The sequence below is a fragment of the Lipotes vexillifer genome, unplaced genomic scaffold, assembly GCF_000442215.2.
Source record: "Lipotes vexillifer unplaced genomic scaffold, Lipotes_vexillifer_v1.1 scaffold112, whole genome shotgun sequence".
Classification (NCBI taxonomy): Eukaryota; Metazoa; Chordata; class Mammalia; order Artiodactyla; family Lipotidae; genus Lipotes; species Lipotes vexillifer.
In genome coordinates, this window is record NW_006776285.1 from 105,016 (window position 1) to 128,102 (window position 23,087).

The window sequence follows — 23,087 nt, forward strand, 5'->3', positions numbered from 1 at the left end:
CACACACACACACACACACACACACACACACACACACACACACACACACACACACACACACACAGGCCTGGACACACACATGTTTGTATGTGCATAGAAGGGTATCCTAAAACTAGTGATAGCCCTCAAGTGACCTGGAATAAGAATGAGAGGAGGCTTTTCACCGTTTTTTTTTCTCTCTCTCTTTTTTTTTTTTTTTTTACTATTTAAAATTTGTACTTGACTCTTCATCCATACCCCTTTGTACTGTTAAAATTTTTGTTAGTTCAATTTTTAGTTAAAAAAGTAAGATTTTCATGACTTAATAGCACCAAGCCTGTAAAGTGAAACTAGTTTGTCCTAAGACAAAATTAAATGAGATAAAATAGTATATATTTAAACCATTTTTTTTCCTTTGGATAGGGATTGAGAAGATCCTTCACACTCAAGACTTCATAGCTGCAGAATATATTTCAGAACTTCAGTCAACCTTTGTGAAACCATAGCTCTAGAACTCTCATTGGCTATGTATCCGTGACCCTGAAAACTTCACAATTTGTTTTCTCCCTCTCTTCTGTTCCCGTCTTCTTGTCCTAGTGTCTATCCTACTTTACCTTTACTACAGATTGCCTATTCAGATTTAACCTCTTAGCTTAGGGCAGAAGAATCCTCTTAGCTTAGGGGCAGTCCATTAATCAAGAGCAATCAACGTTTCCTGTTCATTTGCTTTCTTGTTAATTGAATCACCTAAGTCTCTTTTGGGAAGTTTCAACAATTTATGTTAATTTTTTAGATGATTAATAATCTTCAACTCTAGTATATTACTTAGTATTAGTCAAGAATGCTAGTTATCCACTGAATATGACAGTCATGACAGGTTCTAATAGGAAGTCAAAACTAATTGCTTATTGGATATATAAAAATATTATCTTAAAAACAAACTGGAAAACTGGAATATATAATTTATAATTTCATTCATAATGATGAAATGGGACTCATCCCGTAAGTTAAACTAAATCATAATTATATCCCACCTTATCCCCAAAATTAATTGTTTATTTAAGAAATTAAAAGGTAGGAAGGGAGTCTGTTACTTCTACAGATATTAGGTAAGCTTTACTTGAGAAGCAACTTGAAGTATTAGACATGATAGAAAATGCAAAATACATAATAAGAAATGTGTGGCCAATACATGTGTGTAAACACTCAAAATGTATTTTTCTGCATATTTCCTGTAGCAGCCTCCACCATCAAATAAGTATATCAAATTTCAGTTCATTAAGGTTTCAAGAAAGTAATTAAGTGAAGTAATGAAATTCCTCCATGATCCTTTGAGCACTTTCCTAGAATGTAATTGAGAGGTGTAACACTTTTATACCCATTTATGGTTTTCTGATTTGCAGGTGTAGCAAGTAACACTATCCAGCCTACTCCACAGACTATTCCAGCCATTGATCCTGCACTTTTCAATACAGTTTCCCAGGGTAAGTCAGCTGTTTTATGAGATATAGTGTTTCTGCTGTTTGGGGTGTTGTTTTGTACTTTTATCTTAGGAGTGCAGTGTATTTGAATGTCTAGGTAATTTGAAACACATTTCTTTGAATGCCTTTATTCACTAGCTTCTCCAGTAAACCAGGATTGTTTCTTATTATCAAAAATACCTAAATCCAAAGGCATTCTCTCTTTTTTTTAAATCTTTTCAACTTCTTTTTGTTTCCCCCACTTGGTGGTTCTGTTTGTTTAATTTGGTCATTCTTATTCAGAGTTTTCTTCATGTGTCTGCTGAGATTAGTCCTTTTATATTTAGAATGAAGATGTTGATTGATTATTTTCAGTAGATGTTATTGAATTTCCCCCGATACTATGTCTGCAGGTCTGTTTCCCACTTGATTTTTCTGTTCTCCCCTGTGAGTGGGAACAGGCCATTCAGCTTCCTCCTGCATCTCAGCCATGGATGAGGACATCTTTTCTTGGAGAGGGATGGCAAAGGGTGTACCACACATACCTTGTCCGTCCTAGCTCTGTCCAGGAAGTTAATTCCACAATTTTAGACATTCTCTATCTTTTTTGCCTAGGGTCTCATGTGAGAGATGGGAAGCCATTAAGGCTGAGGGTGTACAGGCATGCAGAGGTTGATAGAGGGGGGAGGGATGTGAAACTAGTGCAGATAATTGTTTTAGACTGACTCATTAAAGATCCCCCCAGTCCCACTCCTCATACAGCTAGACCCTCTCTGAAGTTTCTCTGGATAGGCTCCCCAGTTGCCTCCTATATTACATGTTCTGAGTTGGGATTTTTTTTTGACACAGTTTTATCTAACAGCATACCTTCACTTAATTTCTACTTTTCTAGAAGTTTCTTTAAATCTCTTGTCAACTATCCTTTCAGTTTTTACACTCTTTTCTCTTCTCTACTTTTCCTTCAGTTTTAGAATTTTATTTCCTTTTGTTTTACCTTATCATTTTTAATATAGTTTCAGAAGGAAAAATAGTCAATTATGTATGCTTAGTCTACCATCTAGAACTAGAACCCTGGAATTCTTTACCCAACCAAACTGTCAGGTATGAAGGCAAAATAAATATTATTAAATATGTAAGGATTCTGAAGTTTCGCCTACCATACACCATTTCTAAGGAAGTTATCAGAAGAAGTCACTCCATCAAGAAAAGAATGATAACCAAGAAAAGAAATATAGATACAAGAAATGGTGAAATTAATCTTAGGTCACCTAAAGAAAAACTCCATTGACAGCTTTTCCATAGGCTTGAAAAGCAATTGTTCTAAAATTAGAACAGAAAATCAGAGCTCCCCTCCTTTAAGAAAACTCAAGCAGATTCTATGCAATACATAGAATAAGAAACTGTAGAATGGGAAAGAAATGGATAAGAAGCTGTAGAATTCCTTTCCCAAGAAGAACGAAAAGATCCAAGAAAACATTTTAAATCGTACAAGTAGTTTCAAGTAAGAAGCAAACTGAAATATGCCATGATTTTGAGCAATAATAGAATTATGAAATATAAGAAAAGGGATTTTGTTTGACTTGGACACAAAGAACATTCTCCTTGCAATGGCATAGGCTTATCACAAACAGAATACTTTATTCAGGGCAGAATATAAATCATCACTGACAAGTGAAGGTAGAGAGATATTTCTGGAAGTTGAAAGGTGGAATAAAAGAAAGCTGTTATTAGGATGAGTGTCCAGAAGTGAAATGTTGTGATTTTTTTCTAGAGTTGATGGGATGAGAAATAGAAGACAAAAGTAAGCAACTAAGAAATTTAAAAGCACTAATAAATTTAGAAGGAGACAGGGCAGGAGAGGAGGATAGTGAGATAAATTCTTTACCTTTCATAGCAGAGTGTCAGTAGATAAAGCCTAAAAACTGATAAATCAAGAAATGGTGGTATAAGCTTATCAACTGGGGTTAGGGAAGTAACCTAGAGAAAACAAAAAATAGAAATAATTCAAAAGTGAAGTGGGCAGAGGCAAGGTAGATGACTTATTTAAGTGTATGAGTTATGTTAAGTTTATTCTACTTTTCCTCGTTTTACTAAAAGCAGATAAGTTATAAAACCTAAAATCAAGAGCTGCAATGGCCTTTGAATCCTGAAAGGCCTAGTTTAAGAGTATGTGTATGGGGCTTCCCTGGTGGCACAGTGGTTGAGAGTCCGCCTGCTGATGCAGAGGATACGGGTTTGTGCCCCGGTCCAGGAAGATCCCACATGCCATGGAGCGGCTAGGCCCATGAGCCATGGCCGCTGAGCCTGTGCATCCGGAGCCTGTGCTCCGCAATGGGAGAGGCCACAGCAGTGAGAGGCCCGCATACCGCAAAAAAAAAGAGTATGTGTATGTTTCATGGGGGAACATAGTGCTAAGGTAAGAAGAGTAAAGAAACTATAATAAACTAGCAAATTACCCAAGAACAAAGTGGAAAATGTCTATTAGTAGACAGATAACCTGCCCAGTAAATACTATATTCCTCTGTTAAACTTGTTTTCCAGATTCCTCTCTACAGTCCCATGTACCTGTAAAAGCTCTCCCTAAAATATGATGTGAAAATATCAGAAGCAGACTAGACAGAACAGTGAAACAGAATAACGAATCCAGAAATCAAGCCACACAGTATGGGAATTAAAATAATGACAAAAGTGGCATTTGGAACAGTGTGGCAAGAAAAAACATCAAAACTGATGTTAGAAAAAATATATATTAGATACTGTCCCCCAATTCCTGTATCTCATTTGGTTGTATCTTAACAGGTTGGACTAATGAAAAGTAATAAATTGCATACAGCAAAAGATTTCCTCTCCCCATTATATTGTTAAAATGCAACAAATAGACCAGGAGGAAATCAATACTTAAAAGAATAAAGAATTACTGTTCAGAGCATATATAAAGAGTTCCTGCAAATAAATAAATAAAACTTAATAGGAAAAAAATCCAGAGAAATAAACATAGGGAATGATTTGTATGCTGTTGGTGGGAATATAAATTGGTGAAGCCTTCTTCAGTAGCATTCTGTCACTGTCAGAATTGCAAATATTTTTTTGACTCAGCTATTCCACTTTTGGGAAACTATCTTAGAGAAATATTTAGACATGAGCACAAAATGTATTTACGAGGATATTTTATTTCAGCATCACTTGTATTAGTAGAAAACAATTTTAAATGTCTATTAATGAGAAATTATGGTCCATCTGTCCTACGGAATACTGTGCACACATTAAAAAAGGTTAGGGCTTCCCTGGTGGCGCAGTGGTTAAGAGTCCGCCTGCCGATGCAGGGGACGCAGGTTCGTGCCCCGGTCTGGGAGGATCCCACATGCCGCGGAGCGGCTGGGCCCGTGAGCCATGGCCGCTGAGCCTGCGCGTCCAGAGCCTGTGCTCCGCAATGGGAGAGGCCACAACAGTGAGAGGCCCGCATACCACAAAAAAAAAAAAAAAAAAAAAAAAAGGTTAAATACTTTTATAGTGAATTTGTGGCTCACTCTGAAGAGGAGAATGGAATTGGGAAGGTAGGTATTTGAAGTTCAGTATTTACTTTTTTAACTTGTATATACCTGATAGTATTAGAGTGCGAATAACAACTTACTTCTTAAAGGTTTTTTAAAAATTAAATGGAATATATGAAAAATATTTAGCATGGTTCGTGACATAATAATATTCTGCCTCTAATCATTACTGTTGCTGTTGCCATTATTAAATGATGTGTCCTTGCGATGCCTGGATTTAAGGGATCAGTACTATACTTTATATTTACCTCCAAGATTTACTTCAGGGAATCAGATGATTCCCATATGATTTTGCCTGTGCTTTCCATTCAAGTCAGAGGATAATTGAGTACACTAGGATCAGATTATCCAAGGTCCTTCACATGAATTTCTAGTTAAGTAGGAAAAAATCTCTAAAGACCCATTTCAGAAATATTTACAATTAAGTATTCTATCTTCTGTCAAGGTTAGATAAATCAACCTTGGAAATAGATGCTTCTAGCAACTGAGCATGCAGGGATTTCTCTTTATACCAAATAATGTTACCTTTGATCCAATGCTGACCCAGGCTCTTTCCCCCGGAATAGAGAACTTAACTGATGGCTCTACCTCTCCTCTGCCCGGTTCTTGTCCTGCCCTATGAAGGGGAGAAGCAGCTCTGTGATAAAGACAGTCTTCTTGAAGGCATCTGGAACTTATAAGCACAGATTTCAAAAAAGATATTATATTAAATTAGACAACTTCTCTAATTCTTTTTTTTTTTTTTTTTAACAGTTGGATTAGCTGTATGTGATCTTTTTTTTTTTTTTTTTCCAAGGGGGAAGTCTGTTTTTTTTCTTTTTTTTTTTTTTTTTCCAAGGGGGAAGTCTGTTTTTTTTCTTTTTTTTTTTTTTTTTCCAAGGGGGAAGTCTGTTTTTTTTCTTTTTTTTTTTTTTTTTCCAAGGGGGAAGTCTGTTTTTTTTCTTTTTTTTTTTTTTTTTCCAAGGGGGAAGTCTGTTTTTTTTCTTTTTTTTTTTTTTTTTCCAAGGGGGAAGTCTGTTTTTTTTCTTTTTTTTTTTTTTTTTCCAAGGGGGAAGTCTGTTTTTTTTCTTTTTTTTTTTTTTTTTCCAAGGGGGAAGTCTGTTTTTTTTCTTTTTTTTTTTTTTTTTCCAAGGGGGAAGTCTGTTTTTTTTCTTTTTTTTTTTTTTTTTCCAAGGGGGAAGTCTGTTTTTTTTCTTTTTTTTTTTTTTTTTAACAGTTGGATTAGCTGTTTGTGATTTTTTTTTTTTTTTTTTTTTTTTTCTTTAAACACCTTTTAGGTCCACAGTATGCTCTCTCTGGTACTGATTATGGCTTCTGGTAAATTTTAATGATAGAAAAAAAAACAGCTTTCATTTAGGTGCATTAAGTAATAGTTACTATTTTGAATATAAAATCAGATAAACTGAAATTGAACAGTTGTTCTCTTCCTGAAATGTGTTTTCCTTTGTTATGTCTTTTTTACTTTCTCTATTTAGTTTTTAAATGCTAATTTAAAAGAGTCCTAACTAGGAAGCAGATTTTATTTTTATTTAATATAAAATTTTAATTCATGTGTTTTATTATTAATGACTTATAGATAATATTTTTAAAGGCAGTAAAGCTTGAAATATTACAAAATAGCAAAAGTAACTATTTGACATGGCTTTTTAAGTTCTTTATATAGTTATATATATATTATGCATTTATATAGAATATTTTTATATATTCTACATAAATATTTACTTTTAAATATATATTGGTAAAAATAAATCTTAACATCTATGTAAATCTGTAAATTATATTTTGCATCTAAATCTAAGTTGGTTCTTATCTAGTTATTACATTTTATAAGATAGTTACATAATTTGTCATACATGCTGTAAGCTATATATTATGTATCTGTAATTATAGTTTTCTAAGATATTCATTTTATAAATATTGAAATTGTTATTCCATTAAAAAACGCAATATTTGTGTTTTTAAATAGTTTTATCACTAGTAGATAAGTTTAGTTTATAAAAACTAAAATAGTAACGGAGTTCTTACTACTATACACATTTTTATCTTATTAATAAATAAGTGATATGTCAGCAAAACAATGTTAAAGCTGATGCTGTAAAAAATAAAATGAGTCCTGAGCATTAGGGCTTTCCTCCAGCAAGACCAGTAAATTCTGGATAGATGTCTTACATATTTAAACATTGCCTGGAATAGAAGAATAGACTATTAAAGCACAAAATGAGTAGTATTAAGGTAAACTTAATTTTCATAGATGTCTCACTCACCTAGATAATATGTCTCACTCACCTAGATAATAGTATACATCTAGGTGACTAGAGCCTCTCAGTATACTTTGAAAAAACATTGATGAATCTTTCAGTAAAAAAAATAAGAAGTGTGCCTGACTAAATTGTCAAAAGAACTGCAGGACAGTTGTTTTTAGGTTTAATGGGTAACAAATGCCAAGTCACTAAAATACTAAAAATAGAACTGTGGAGAAACTGTTTTTTGTTTTTTAAATATGTAATTACATTTTACTAGTTTATTCATTTGTATTTCTTACGTTTAGGCAAGACCAGAATTCAGGGAAATTAAAATAAGTTCTGTTAAAATTGGAATGTGTAATCTCTGATTCACAACAGTAAGGACCAATTCTTAATATAAGCTTTAATAATATTAATTCAACAAATATTTGAAGGCTTTGTATGTGTAACACACTGGGCTAGTTACTATATATAGATGTATAAGTGCATTATCTTAAAATATGAAATTTAATTAATGTTTAATTCTATGTGAACTTTTATTCCTTTTAAAATGTGGGAAAGAATTTAAAGTACAGACAGCTTTTTTATATTCCTTTGTTGAAGTTATTCAGCACTTATACTGGGCTAGAAACTTTAGGATACATTGTTTCAGTATTCTTTTTTGAAAATTTTTAGAAAATAATAATTTGGATAAGAATTTAGTATCAGAGTACCTGGAATTGCTAAATACTTTGAAGTCCTTGCCTAGGGAATGTCAAAGTTTTCATTTAGTGCTGTACTATCTGGCAAAATTAAAAGCAACTAAAAAAAGTAATTATATTAATAACTACAAGCTTATAAACAGGATCAAAATATATGTTCATTTAGAAACATAATCGAAATATATTATCTTTTCGTTATATTGTATGCCCCCAGCCTTCTGACCAGTTCTCCTTAGAATCCTCATAAAAATTTCTAAAGAAAATTGTATTTATTTCCAAAGGTAAGACACAAAGTCAGTTTTAATTTCACCTTTAGAAATATATATTCAAGTATATTCAAATCTTAGATTAAATGAAATGTTTTCAGTGTGTTTTTTTTACCCAAATTATTTAGTTGAGCTCATCCATATCAATCATAGTGTAACTAGAAAACTTGCTAGAAAAAATGTTGGACAAATAATTGGTAAGGGTTGTTTACATGTTTAAAAATTGTGTAGTGTAATGATATATCTTAGTTAAACCTTAGAGTTTTGTATAGGGACAGCACGAAAATGCAAACTATTTTCTTGCTTAAAAAAAGTTAGATGACTTATGTAATTTTTTAACATAAAGGTTGTTATTTAATTTTTTTTGAGTTATATTTATATTCTAGTTCAAATGAGGGTTGAATGGTTTAGTCTGTGTGTATTTATTGTTCCATGAAGAGAGTCTCAGCAATTCTAACATACACACCAAAGCAATTTTCCTTGTTTTATACAGAATATAATTTTTTTTGCAGTTAATTTGCCAAAATATAAAGGCTTCCAGTTTATGACTTCTGGTAGGAAAATCTTGCTCATATAAGTTGTTATGTATTGACCTCTGTATGGTTTATATTAGTAATTTAAAATTTTAAAAGCATAAAGAAACTATTCAAATGCAACTGGGGATTGGGGAAAACAACTTTCAGGTTTTAATATAACCTTAAACATTTTCTGTAACCTTGAATATAAGCATTTACCTAGCCTAAAAGAACGCTTCCTATATTCCTTATAAATATCTTAATTACTCTGTATTTCTCTTAGGAGATATCCGACTAACACCAGAGGACTTTGCTAGAGCTCAGAAATACTGCAAATATGCTGGCAGTGCTTTGCAGTATGAAGATGTCAGTACTGCAGTGCAGAATCTACAGAAGGCCCTCAAGTTACTGACTACAGGCAGAGAATGAAGCCTTTGTACGACATCCATGCATTTTTGGCTTAAAGAACTAACAGTCCACTACTCTATCTTCAGCCTATCAGGAGCATATTTTAAGGAAGACTTCAGTTCCATTGACTGTAACAATGGAATCTGTGTCTGTGTATCAGATTCCTGTTGAAGCATTCATCAGCAGCCTCAACCAGTTTTCATTGTCCATTTAGTGGATTCAGTAGTCTCTGGGTGTATAGGGCTGATGTGAGCAAGGTCCTAAAAATGCCCATTTGAACCCTGCTTGTTCAAAAAATGAGAACACACTTCTATAAAATGTATTGGGAATTAGCTTTGTATCTTAATCTACGTAAATTAAGGAATTTTTTTAATCTATAATTTGGACAAACAGACCATATTACTTTGCTATAAAATTCTAAATTTAACTTTTAATAAAGATTGCCAGAATATTCTAGAAATGTGTTGTTTTCCTCAGGACTTCTGAAACAGATACGAACATCCTAAACTGTTAGTTGAATCTGAAAGAGATTATGTTCAAATTTAAATTTATATTCATATTAAATATAGCTACATTAAAAGTTAAAATGTTCATGGAAGGAAATGTAATAAGGTAAAGAGGTAGAATCAGTTTTAGACGTAAGAGTAATGTTGGTTGCTCAGCTGTTTTCCCTTATTCATTGACGCTTAAGGTGAATTGGTATTTGCTTCCTAGGCAGTTTGACTGCATGTGTTAGAGAATGAAAACAAGACATTTGTAATAATGCCTGGAAACTTGGTGCTTTGAGTTAAGGTTCTCCTCTGCTGCTATGGAATGGATTCCATAGAGTGAATAGTTATGAATGATGCAGAAGATTATAAAAACATAGACTCTCAGTTGTTAAGTTTATAAGTTATGTGGGAATTATGGACTTCCTATGTCACCTGCATTTGTGCTGTTTAAAAAATAAATACAAGGATTCTTTTAACTAATTCTGTTTATCACAGAGCCAAATGTCTGTTTTGCCTGCTAAAATTGTCACTTTTCTAAAGTCATTATTTTTAGTTATAAGAATATAAAGAGAGAGAAATTTGGCAGATTTACCTGAAATTATCTGGTCCATTTCACTCATTCCACTAATATTGGGAATCTTTTAACATAGGGGTCAGCAAACTATGGTCCATGGGCTGGCCATTTGTGTAAATAAAGTTTTATTGAAACCAAATAATAGCCATTTATTTATATTTTGTGTTTGGTTGCTTTCCACAATGGCAGAATTATATGGCCTGTAAGTCTAAAATATGTACTACTTGGCCCTTTAAGGCAAAGTTTGCTGACGCCTGTTCTGACAGTCTGTTTGAAAGAAAATGAATCATTATCTCATAATCTCTTATGTCTTTCTATTTTTCTTTGCATAAGTATAATGTTATTTATATAGAGTTTGATAGAATGAATATTGACAGGATAAACTGTTCTAAATTATTGCAAAAACAAGCCCCCCAAAAACATGCCTCCTGAAAAACATTTTCATATCTTTCACAGCTGAATTCTTGAAACATTTGCAGGGTTCAACATTTGCATCTGGAATTCCAGGACTCTGATATAGTTCTATTGAAGTTTATTGAAATAGAAAAATGACTAGGGTGATATTTCATGTTATAAAAGATGAATGTAAAATACAGTTCAGCAAATTTTAATTCAAATCCTAACATGTCTGGCCACTAGGAAGAAAACTGTCACCTCTCATTTCACACCCTACCTGTTGCTCCCAGTTGGGAGAGCACATGGAGGGGAGAAGATGCTGTGGAAACCACGGAGTCCACTGAGAAGTGAGCTGTGATGTAGCAGAAATCCCAGTTGTTTTGTGGCCCATTACTTTAAAATGCTTTCTTGCATGAAGGGATTGAACTATAAAGATTTTTTAGCTTTGTACTTCTGCATATAAAATCTGACAGGAGAAAGTTAGAAATTTTCTGATGTAACACTAGTTTTCATTTGGTCAGTCAACATGTATTTATTGAGCAGCTACTATGTGCCTGGTATTGTCCTTTGCATGAGGAAACAGCAGAAAACAAGAAAAAAAAAATCCCTGCCTCATAGAGTTTTATTCTAATGGGGAGGAAACGGACAAACTTAATAAAAAGTATATCATATATTCTATTCAGCCAGTGGTTTTGGACATGTAATTGTTAGAAATGTAAATCTCAGACCCTACCCCAGTCCTACCCAATCAGAAATTCCAAGGGTGGGGCCCAGCCTTCTGAGTTTTAAGAAACACTTTGCAAAACACTTCTTGTAATCTGGTGGTCCCTCAAGTCTGAGTGGTTTAGCCCTACTCCCGTCGGAAAGATTGAGAGTCTGGGAGGAAGATTCACTTGAAGTGTGCCTGGACGCCCAGCATCAGTGTCACGTGGGATGGGAATCACACTTCAGGAACTTCTGTATTAGACAGTGATAAATGCTCTGGAGAAAACCACAGTATGGGATAGGAAATGCTTGGGTGTGTGTGGGCCTGTGCACGTTTAAATAGGATGGGATAAGCCTCACTGAGGTGACAGTTGAGTGAAAAGGGAAAGGGAGGGAGGGTATTCATGGCAGAGGGAGGTCAACAGAGGAGGGAAGAGGGGATAAGTGAGGAAGGCTGGTGAAGGAGCGAGAAGCTCAGGATTACACAGGCTTTTTGTAAAACACTTAGCTTTTCCTCTGAGCAAGATAGGGAGCCACTCAAAGGTTTTGAACAAAAGAGTAGCCACAACTTTTAAAAGGATCATAGTGGCTACTGTGTTGAGACAAGACCGTAAGGTGGGCAAGGGTGGAAGCTAGGAGAGGAGTTAAAAAGAGTATTGCAACAATTCAAGGTGCAATGTTATGATGGCTTAGATCAGGAGTAGAAGTGGAGGTTATATAGTGTAATGGGTTTCTGTAGAGCCACAGTATTTCTGATAAACCGGATCTGAGGTATAAGCGTAGAAGGAGTGAAGGTTGACTCCCCAAATTTAACTTGAACGCTTGGAAGGAGCAAGTAGTCATTAATTGCAGTGGGGAAAGTCGCGGAATTCTGCTGACATTTAGGCTGAAGTACAGTGTTCCCAAGTTCTTGTGAGCATCCCAGTAAAACTATTTGATAATATTGTTTTGTCAATACAGACAGAGGACGAAGAAGAAAAGATAAGTTCTGTCTACAGTGATTGTCACAGACATCTCACCAAATCACTGCTGAACTGGACCTAGAAGCCAAGAACGGTTCCCAAGGTTATGGTCAAGGAAGTTTGCAGGCTTCAAGATGACACCCATGAAAAAGACGCCAGTTACAGGTCTTGAAAATTAACATCCTAGTATTCATAGAATTTATTTATATATAACTTGTACTTCTAGAAATGTGGTGTCACTGTGTATGGGTTAAGAAATGGTTATATACTGTCCTTTCTAAAGAAACTTAAATCCTAATAGCATTGTTACAATTATCTTCAACTTGAAAACAACAATAACTGACTCAGGGCTGAATGTTTTTGGTGACCTGCACGGCTTTCTCTACCCATCCCCATTTTTTTTTTAACTTTACTCATTTTATGTTCCAAAGCAGTTGGACCAGATCATCTAGTTGGGACAGTACATAGACCTCCACCAGTAGAAAAGTTCTATTTTCAAGAGATCACAGAATTTTAAGGCATCCCTCATATGGAAGTATGCTCACCTGGTTGGTTGTAATCTTTGATGTCCATGTGGGATTTTGAGACTAAAAGCTCATTTAATGGAGTATACTTAAGTAGGACTAATTTCCACTAAGTGATACTTTAATAATAGTAAATATAATAACTAACATTTGAGTGTTTACTAAATGTCAGGCACTATTCTGAGTATTTTACATGTATTCATTTAATCTTGCCAGCGATCCTGAGAGGTGGGTCCTACCATTGGTCCCTGTTTACAGATGAGACAACCACAGGGTAATAAATTTGCCTGAGGCTACACAGCTAATACTGAAATTTTCTAAGCTCAGGCTGCCTATTTCAGGCAATAATATTATCATCCATGTACATAAAGGATCAGTTAAATTATTATGAGAAAAGTGAGATGTTATCAAGGTCACTGGACAATTCCTTTTATTAGTGGGACGTGTAGCAACTAGATTTTTTTGTTATCTGGACAATATGTTCCAATCAACTGTGGGTGCTAGGCAGTGAATACAGGGCATGATCACACACACTGGAGCCATGGCCTGATAGCAAATGGAGTTTGTGTCCGGAGAGAAAATAGGCAGATTTGAATGACTGGTGGAATGGATTAATATGTCATCTAGAGGGAGTTCCACATCACTAGGGGGAGTCCTGGGTTTCCCAGACACACCTGTTTTTTTCTCTTTATTTTAAACAACATAACTATTTTTCCTAATTACATAGCTATCACAAGACTTCAAAATAACAATGTTTATAATTAGTTATTTCTTTAAATTAAATTTTTGCCCAGAAGTATGAGACAAGAACACCTATCCCTTACTTCAGATATCCCTTAAAATTGCAGGGAAAAGAAATGATTGCATAACAATAATCCATGAATATAACTTCCTGGAGAACTATCTTCATAGTGAGCAATATTGGGAGATTTTGTAAAAATGTTAGTATCACCCATTTGTTGAAAAATATGAATATGTATTGAGCGTCTACCATAAATTAAAGTTTAACGTGATAGTGCTGTACCGTATGAGAGGTTATGTATGAGACACAGTCATTCTTCCTGCAGAAAGTCAGGGAAGGCCTGGGAAAAGAGATTGACCTGCAGGTTTGCCAGACAGAGAAGCAGGGAGAACTTAGCAAAAATAAAACGTGATCAAAAACATGGAGAAAAACATGTTAGAAATTCAGGGAATTTGAGGAATTTAGTGTTGCTATGGCAGATGGCTTATCAAGACCAAGAATTATAAATGTGAGATTGCATACGTGGGAAGATGTTATGGACTAAATAGTCTCCCCCCGAAACTTCACAGGTTGAAGCCCTACCTCCCAATGTGACTGTATTTGGATATAGGGCCTTTGGGGAGGTAATTAAGGTTAAATGAGGTCATAAGGGTGGGACCCTAAGTCCATAGGGCTGGTGTTATTGGAAATAAGAGACGCCAGAGTTCTCTCCATGGTCACGCAAGGGCACAATGAGAAGGCAGCCACCTACAAGCCAGAAAAAATGAACTCACCAGAACCCCACCCTGATGGCACCTTGATCTTGGACTTCCAACCTAAATTTCTCACAGTTTAAGGCTTTGATCGCCTCAGATATGCTCCTAACATATTGGTTGCTTGCTTTATATTGGTAAACCATCAAGTTGGTTTTGTCTTTTTGACCCCTCAGCTGTGTTATTTGTGTTGTGATACAGGAGCCATTCAAAGTCCCTTGAGAAGGAAGAAGAATTTAGATTTGTCTATTGTGTTGTGCTTTTATACTTTTTTTTTTTTTTTTTTTTTGGCTGCGTTGGGTCTTCGTTGCTGCCTGCGGGCTTTCTCTAGTTGCAGCGAACAGGGTCTACTCTTCGTTGTGGTGCACGGGCTTCTCATTGCGGTGGCTTCTCTTGTTGCGGAACACGGGCTCTAGGACGCACAGGCTTCAGTAGTTGCAGCACACCGACCCTAGAGCACATGCTCAGTAGTTGTGGCACACGGGCTTAGTTGCTCCGTGGCATGTGGGAACTTCCTGGACCAGGGATCGAACCCGTGTTCCCTAAATTGGCAGGTGGATTCTTAACCACTGCACCACCAAGGAAGTCCCTATACTTTTTTATATAAAACTAATAATACCCCTCTAACAACCATAACTTGGCAAAATTACTATTTACATCTTCACCTTATATATCATGTAAGTTAAATATATATATATTTTTTTTCCCTTCATTAGATCATTAGATGCTAAGTATGGTAAGAGCTATTTATACATCTGTGAATCCCTAGTATTTCACATGATGTCTGTTACGTATTAAGTATCCCTAACTGGCAAAATTAATAGATGAATGGGTGGAAGAATAAAGACATTATACTGAACTCATAAAATAAATGTTAATTGTGTTCAGAAACCTCAAATATTGTGTTCAAAGTTCTCAAATATTGAAGTGTAAGATAAATTTATAAGGATAATTACATCTAAAAGTTCTGAAATCATTTGTTAATCATTGCTATCTAAGAAAATGTCATTCCACAATATCAGAATATTGGAATATTGGTAGAATCCATCTATACCACCCAGTAAGTCTTGATTCCTGATTCAAATACATGGTTCTTTATCTGTTGAAAACATGAAGGATAACAGTGACTTAGATATGCTCAGAACATTCTTATAATATATACTAATAACATCTTTGTAACAACATACATGTTCCCTACTGGCAGCTTATAGGTTCTCAGTCTATCTGTACTCTAGCAGAAATTAACATGTTCAAGCCCATTGGAGTTATTTGACAAAAAAACCTCTGTCTTAAAAATAGGGGGAAAAAAATACTCAGGCCACAGTGAAAATTGGAAATAATTGTGGTGTCTGAGGAAATTGTAACTGAAAGATTATTTTTACAGATGAATGGGCAAATAGAAGTTTAAAATTTTAGAAGCTGCCACTGAGACCTGAACATTTTGAGAAAAGTCAGAAGTCATTTGAATTTTTTTTCTCAGTATGTACTACTTTATTCTACCCACTGCTCCAAAGACAAGCAAGTGAAGAAAAGGTGTGAAGATTATAAAACCACGGGCACAGGGTGATATAATGCAAAGTGTTCTATTCTGAGTCAGGAAACCATGGTTCTGGTACCCTTGTTGCTGTAATCTTTTCTGCCCATTGACTAGAGAAAATTTACCCTCCCTGACCTTCCTCTGAGCATTAGTCGTCCCACATATAACAAGCAGCTTGGGTTAGATATTTAATGTCCTTTAAAGATCTAAGATTCCTTAAGTCTCTGACTACTCCATAGATTTCTGTAGGCAAATTTTGAGGTTAGGTCAGTGGTCCTTGAATCAGTCTTCATTTGAACTAGACACATTATACCATGTTTTCAAAACTTAAATTCTGACATCCATCCTATTTAATGAATAAATATCCCCTGAATATCTTATATTAATATGCCAAGAATTCAGTAAATAAATACTTTTGAACAAAGTTGAAACCAAGGACCAAGACAGCAAAATAATTGTTGTTCCTTTGGGCAGGGAATTTTCTACTGCCAATGCAAAGATTGACAGAGAGCAAAAAATCTGACAAAGAATATTACCAGGGACAAAGAGAGTCATTTCATAATGAAAAAGTGGTCAGTTAATCAAGAGGGCATAACAATCCTAAAGGTTTATGTACTTGCCAACAGAGCTTCAAAATACATGAAGCAAAAGCTGGTATAATTTCAAGGAGAAATAGAAAAATTCAGAATGATAATTGGGGACTTTAATAGCCATCTTATTAATTGATGGAACAATAAGAAAATATGACCCTTAAAATTGGTCTATGACCCTGAATAAAACCAATGTATCTTTTTTTTTCTCTTTGCAGTGGGTTTTGTTTGCTCTTCTTTTGTAGTGACTCCTACATCGGATGATATGAGAATAATCTTCTGACCCTGTTTGTCAAAATTGGAGGTTTTATTTCTACATGTGTGAAGATTGCAAGCAATATGTCTGCTTTTTTTGTTGCTGAATTTAAAGGGAAACGCATGGGTGTGCTGTTATTTACAAATGAGTATATATACTTACTGAGAGTGTGTATATATATATATATACTTATTCTTTTTTAATATTGTCTTGAGATACTGTCTATAAACATCCCCTGATTTTCTATGTATTTCCAAATGTCTGCCAACCAAGCAGCATAGAAAATATTTCTTCCAAGTCACTTTTACAAAAGCTCTCTAATTCTTTATTTATTGGTACCATTTATGAGAAAACTCTCAATGTCACAGGTAGAATAACATAGAAGATCCTGTTAAATAAATGTGTGTTGTGTTTGTATATATGTAATATGTAATTATATTTATATTATATAAATTACATATATTACATATGTATATATAATTAATCTGAGAGCTTCTACTATAGTGACTTGGAATAAATTTTTTCCAAGCTGCTTGTTTGGCAGACTTTTGAAAACAGAAAGTCAGGAGATGTTTATAAACAGTGTCTTAAGACAATATTGGAAAAAGAATGAAATTGCTTCATGAATGACAGTAATCCTTTTGAAAATTATTTTTAAAATTATGTGGAACAAAAAGCAAAGAAAATCATAAATAATTTATTTTCTATTATAATTTCCTCATCTGCTATGACTGGAGGTGCATTTTTGTTCCTACCGTACTGGGTAGTTATTTCTCCTCAAAATGGAGTGCAAGAGATGATCCAAACATTTCTGATGAATGATCTTTGAGCTGATGAACAGATACTGTAGGTTTTCAATCTACTTCAGTTCAACAAACTTTGCTTAAGAAGTTGCAAAGTGGGCTTCCCTGGTGGCGCAGTGGTTGAGAGTCGGCCTGCCGATGGAGGGGACACGGGTTTGTGCCCTGGTCCGGGAAGATCCCACATGCCGCGGAGCGGCTGGACCCGTGAGCCATGGCTGCTGAGCCTGCGCGTCCGGAGCCTGTGCTCCACAACAGGAGAGGCCACAGCAGTGAGAGGCCCGCGTACCGCAAAAAAAAAAAAAAAGTTGCAAAGTACAAAGTCCTGAGTTGTGTAACCTGAGGCACAAAGTTTCCTTAGAAGTCTCTGCTACCCACAAGCTCAGAATCTACTTAGAGATGCAGATGTACACAAATAAACATAATTGGAAGCATAGTTTAAAGTGCCAGAAAGAAAACATTCATGAATTGCTATTGAACTTACTTTTTTTTTTTCCAAACTGGGGGAGCTGGAGCAGACATTTCATTGAGCTGGTGACATTGAGTTGTACCTTATTCCAACAGAGAAAATAAGGTGGGTAATTAAGGTAACAGGGAAGCATCTGAGGAAAAAAAATTATAGGAAAGCACATGATAACTTTTTTCAGTTACAGCAAAATAGCCATATTCATCCTAAGGAGAAACTGCATAACAGGATGAGTATAGTCACATGATCCCAGTGAGATAGACAGCAATCTCTTAAAGATGGAATAGGTAATTCGAACTGAAATATTTGTATTTTTATCCTTTCTGAAGCTGAATGTGTACCTACTTGTAGATCCCAACATTGTATAAGCTCTAGCTCTCTTCATGATCTTCAAACACCCTGCCCTAGCCCAGACACTATCTATGCCTTACATCTCTCAGACACCTAAAGATCAAAGTGAGAGAAGGGTTCACCATGTAAAGCAGAAAGGGCTGGACAGGGCTAGGAGGAGAATAAAGTGGAGGAAAGAAATGGGAAAGGGATGGAATATTCTACACAGAGCTTTTTGTTTGTTTGTTTTAATAGACGTTTATTTATTTATTTACTTCTTTATGTATTTTGGCAGCATGGGGTCTTAGTTGCAGCATGCAGGAATCTTTGTTGCAGCATGTGGAATCTTTAGTTGTGGCATGTGGACTTCTTAGTTGCGGCATGCAGACTCTTAGTTGAATCAAACCCGGGTCCCCTGCATTGGGAGTGCGGAGGCCTACCCACTGGACCACCAGGGAAGTCCCCTACTCAGAGCTTTAAAAGGCAAAAGTAAGGGTGTAACTCTTGTAAGTCCCAACAAAGTTCTGCTCAGAGAATTACTGGTTATTTTGTTGCCATGGCCATCTATCTGATCAACAAATGCTTAGGTAACTCATTGGGATGCTACAGTTTTTATAAGAAAATTGTTGAAAAGGTCACAAAAATGCTTTCATAAAAAAGTTTCCAAGGAACTCACCAATGAATCCCTCTTTCATCTAGGTATGAAAGAATTTGACTAGAATTGGAACTAGCATATCACTCCAAAGGAGTCTTTTGACAAGAAGGAATGAATCTTATTAGGCATGTGTCCCATAAAATTCACCTTATCAGGAAAGTCTCAGTATTAGGCATTTCAATTCTTTTTTTTTTTTTTTCGGTACGCGGGCCTCTCACTGTTGTGGCCTCTCCAGTTGCGGAGCACAGGCTCAGCATCCATCGCTCACGGGCCCAGCCGCTCTGCGGCATGTGGGATCTTCCCGGACCGGGGCACAAACCAGTGTCCCCTGCATCAGTAGGTGGACTCTCAACCACTGTGCCACCAGGGAAGCCTGGCATTTCAATTCTTAAACTACTTGAGGAAGCTGAATAATACTAGAAACTTGAATTCAGTCCTAATGAAGTGTTAAAAGCTTTAATAATGTTGATGAAGGTGATTCACAAACTCTTAAAGAGTTTGATTCACAAACTCTTAAAGACGGTAGAGGTCCCCTAGAGGTGATCTGATCCAATCCTTCCATTTTTACTAAGGATGGAATTGAGACCCAGGAGAGATGCATTTACTTGCTCCATGTCACAAAACTGATTAGTGAAAGAGGAAAAAAGAAGAAACTCCAACTTTCAGAGCAAGAATCTTTTCATATAATCTTGTTTTGAGGACTAGCTCAAAAAGACTAAGTACATTCTTGAAATTTGCCATTTTCACCTAAATATGTATGTAAATACAGTGTGGATCATTAATTGATTAACTGGTCAATCACTTCATACATATTCACCCATTACTACTCTTAAAAGCTCTCAAAGCTCCACTGAGGAGCAGAGATGTGTATTACTTTATTTATAGTGATCCAAGCTCATCAGGGTGGTAAGAAACATACGCATGAAAGATATATAACATCTCAAGGCAATGTATGATAAAATGACAAATCAGTGAGAGAGAAAAAGGTCTCTTGATTGAGAAAAAAACATATTTACTGTTTTAACTTCTAGCTGAAATTTACCATTCTTTGTAAATATAAATATAAACAACAAACCACAATGGTATGAGCAATTCCAGTGGCTCTGTTACCAATAAAAATTAGATATTTGCATACCTCATCACAGTCATTGCAGTTGTTACTGGTACATTGAAAAATCATCTACACTCACCACTATTTTGAATTTATGGACATTAGTAGACCTGTTCTAGATCTTGTTGTTAAATACACATTATTATAGGACAAGTTTGGCTTTTTAATATATTTTTATTACTGATTTCCACATAATTATTTTATCCATAATCCTAATTATATAGAATAATGGTCCCCAGAGATCCCCAAGCCCTAATCCCCAGAACCTGTGAATATGTTACCTTACAGGGCAAAAAGGACTTTGCAGATGTGATTAAACTTAAGGACCTTGAGGTGGGGAGGGGATCCTGGGTTATCTAGGTGGTCTCAATCTACTCACATGCATTCTTAAAAAAAGAGAATCTAGGGCTTCCCTGGTGGCGCAGTGGTTGAGAGTCCTCCTGCCGATGCAGGGGACACGGTTTCGTGCCCCGGTCCGGGAATATCCCACATGCCGCGGAGCGGCTGGGCCCGTGAGCCATGGCCACTGAGCCTGTGCGTCCGGAGCCTGTGCCGCAACGGGAGAGGCCACAATGGTGAGAGGCCCGCTACCGCAAAATAAAATAAAATTAAATTAAATTAAATTAAATAAATAAATAAATAGAAATTAAAGAAAAAAGAGAGAATCTTTCCCAGTGGTAGTGAGAAAGGGGGACATGAAAAGAACTTGATTTGCCTTTGCAGGCAAATGCAAAGACGAGGAAAGGGAAGATGAGAAAAGGGAGCCATGAGCCAAGGAATGTGGATGGCCTCTAGGAACTGGAAGAGGCTACGAAACAGATTCTCACCTAGATACTCCAAAGAGGAACACAGCCCTGTCAGCACCTTAATTTTAGCCCAGTGAGACTTCTATCAGACTTCTGATCTTCAGAACTGTTGGATAATAAATTTGTGCTGTTTAAGCCACTAAGTTTGTGGTAAGTAGTTATGGCAGCAATAGAAATCTAGTATATTATTTATATTATTCATTTAAAATATTATTCTGAGAACTTCACCAAAGATGTTCATGCACAAGTACAGGTTAAAAACCTTGCCTAGTAGTAGTGTCTGTTGCTACAGTTAAAAGGAAAACCTTAGGTAATCTGACATTGACATCAGTCAATGTCTACTGGGACCCCAAAGGTAAATATATATATATATTTTTTTTATTTTTTGACAATTGTCCAAATGTTCCAGTAAATATTTTTGTAGCAAAATCACAAGTACAGTTCTCCTTCAGACTTGGCTTTTTCTCAGTACTTTTCTTTCTCAGTGGTTCTTATTTTTTCTGGCTTCCACCATTTCCGTGTCTGGATTACATTCACATATGAAACTAATTCATGCAGGAATGAGAGCCAAGGGAAGAGTGATTTTAATTCCTTTAATCGACATTGTTACTTTACAGGCTTCCAAATGAACCCAGCAGCTACTAAAATATCATGCTAGGGAATTGTTGTAAAAAAATGAAAATCCAATAAAGAGGACATGTGCCAAAGGAGATTTGTTTCCCATTCCCAGTAGTGATAGGGTCTCTGATGATTCCTTTGTTGGAATTCTGGGAGTCTGTTTCTAATCCTGGTATAAAATGTTGATGCCAAAATGACTTTAAAAAGTGTTTCCATTTTCCTACTTGTTAAGTGTAAATAAGCACCTTTTGAATTATCTTGTTAATTAAAATTGATAATGATATTTGTGTTCTGTAAAGTTCTAGGGAAATGCCTGATACAATTTTACTGGTGCATTCTTATCTGTTGCTTTGGAGTCTATCAGAAAAAAAAGAAATTCTTATTCCAAAAGACCTGTTTCTTCCCTTACGTAGAACCACACCATGAAAAAAGCAACAAGTATACCTATGTCAACAGCAGCATCGTTTGTCTGCTGCTGGTTAAAACTTACAAAACACTTATCAGCACAACCTCCACATGCTCTTGTAACAAGCAGTCTTGTTAAATGTATACGTGTGGGTATTTAAAATTTTTTTTAAATTAAAACCGTCAATGCAAACATTATAAAATTGTAAATCACTGATCAATTTGCTTTTGAAAATATACATATAGTAATCTAATCATTACTTCCCAGGACTCACTTCTTTGGGTAATGAAAGACAGACATGCTAGTTCTGTTGAAGTCAAGAACATACAGTGTATAATAAAGTATAATATATGGACCTTGGACAAAATGGAATGCCAAAACTGTAATGTTGCCAGCTTTCCACTGTGCAAGGTCTAAGTTAAGTGATACATCTGCTTTCCGTACTTTATGAACCTTGATGCATTTTCAGGAATTCAAAACTAATATTTCTCATTAATAGGGATGCACATTCTGCCTCAGGTACAGAAAGTTGTGTTAAATGACGTCTATTATCACATGGGAGATTTTCAGAATGTCTTGCAGGGAGTTTTCTAAAATGTAGAAAAAGTAAAGTGATGCTAAAATGCAGCTGAAAAATTATTAAACATTTAAGTTGTGCTTCCTGAAGTTTGGACTTACTTTTTCACTAAAGCAATTGTATACTCTCACACCTGAAAAATATCTCACATCTTTAATAGCAACCCTCGACTGAGACCAGCATTTTATTGGTATTGTCATATAACTAAAAACTTCCTAAATGCTGGGCATTGTATGGTAAGTGGTGACAAAAGAGAGGAAATACCTATTGGAGATGCAAACAGACTTGACCATTCTGATTTTTTTAATTAATTTTAATATAATAGAAAGTAGCGTACTACGAAAAGCAGACAAGGAGCCTCAAGAAAAAAAAAATACAGGCCAATATCACTGATAAACATGGATGCAAAAATTCTCATCAAAATATCAACAAACTGAATTCAATTAAAAATATCATACACCTTGATCAAGTGGGATTTATTCCAGGGATGCAAGAATGGTTCAATATTCACAAATCAGTCAATGTGATACACAACGTTAACAAAATGAAGGACAAAAATCATATGATCATCTCCATAGGTGCAGAGAAGCGTTTGACAAAATTCAATATCCATTTATGAAAAAAACTCTCAACAAAGAAGGTATAGAGACAATGTACCTCCACATA

General features: G+C 35.4%; 1 protein-coding gene across 2 annotated transcripts in view; it reads left to right on the forward strand.

Annotated features, from left to right (window-relative positions):
* Nucleotides 1–10,097, forward strand: part of VTA1 (vesicle trafficking 1) — a 65,827-nt gene extending 55,730 nt beyond the window's left edge. The window contains exons 7-8 of one of the 2 annotated variants that reach the window (XM_007450304.1): nt 1,383–1,463; nt 8,999–10,097. In XM_007450304.1, the coding sequence (XP_007450366.1) occupies nt 1,383–1,463; nt 8,999–9,144 (227 nt within the window). In that variant the 3' untranslated portion in view covers nt 9,145–10,097. The remainder of the gene's footprint in view (nt 1–1,382; nt 1,464–8,998) is intronic. The other variant, XM_007450305.1, reaches the window with a different exon arrangement.
* The last annotated feature ends 12,990 nt before the right edge of the window (nt 10,098–23,087 follow it).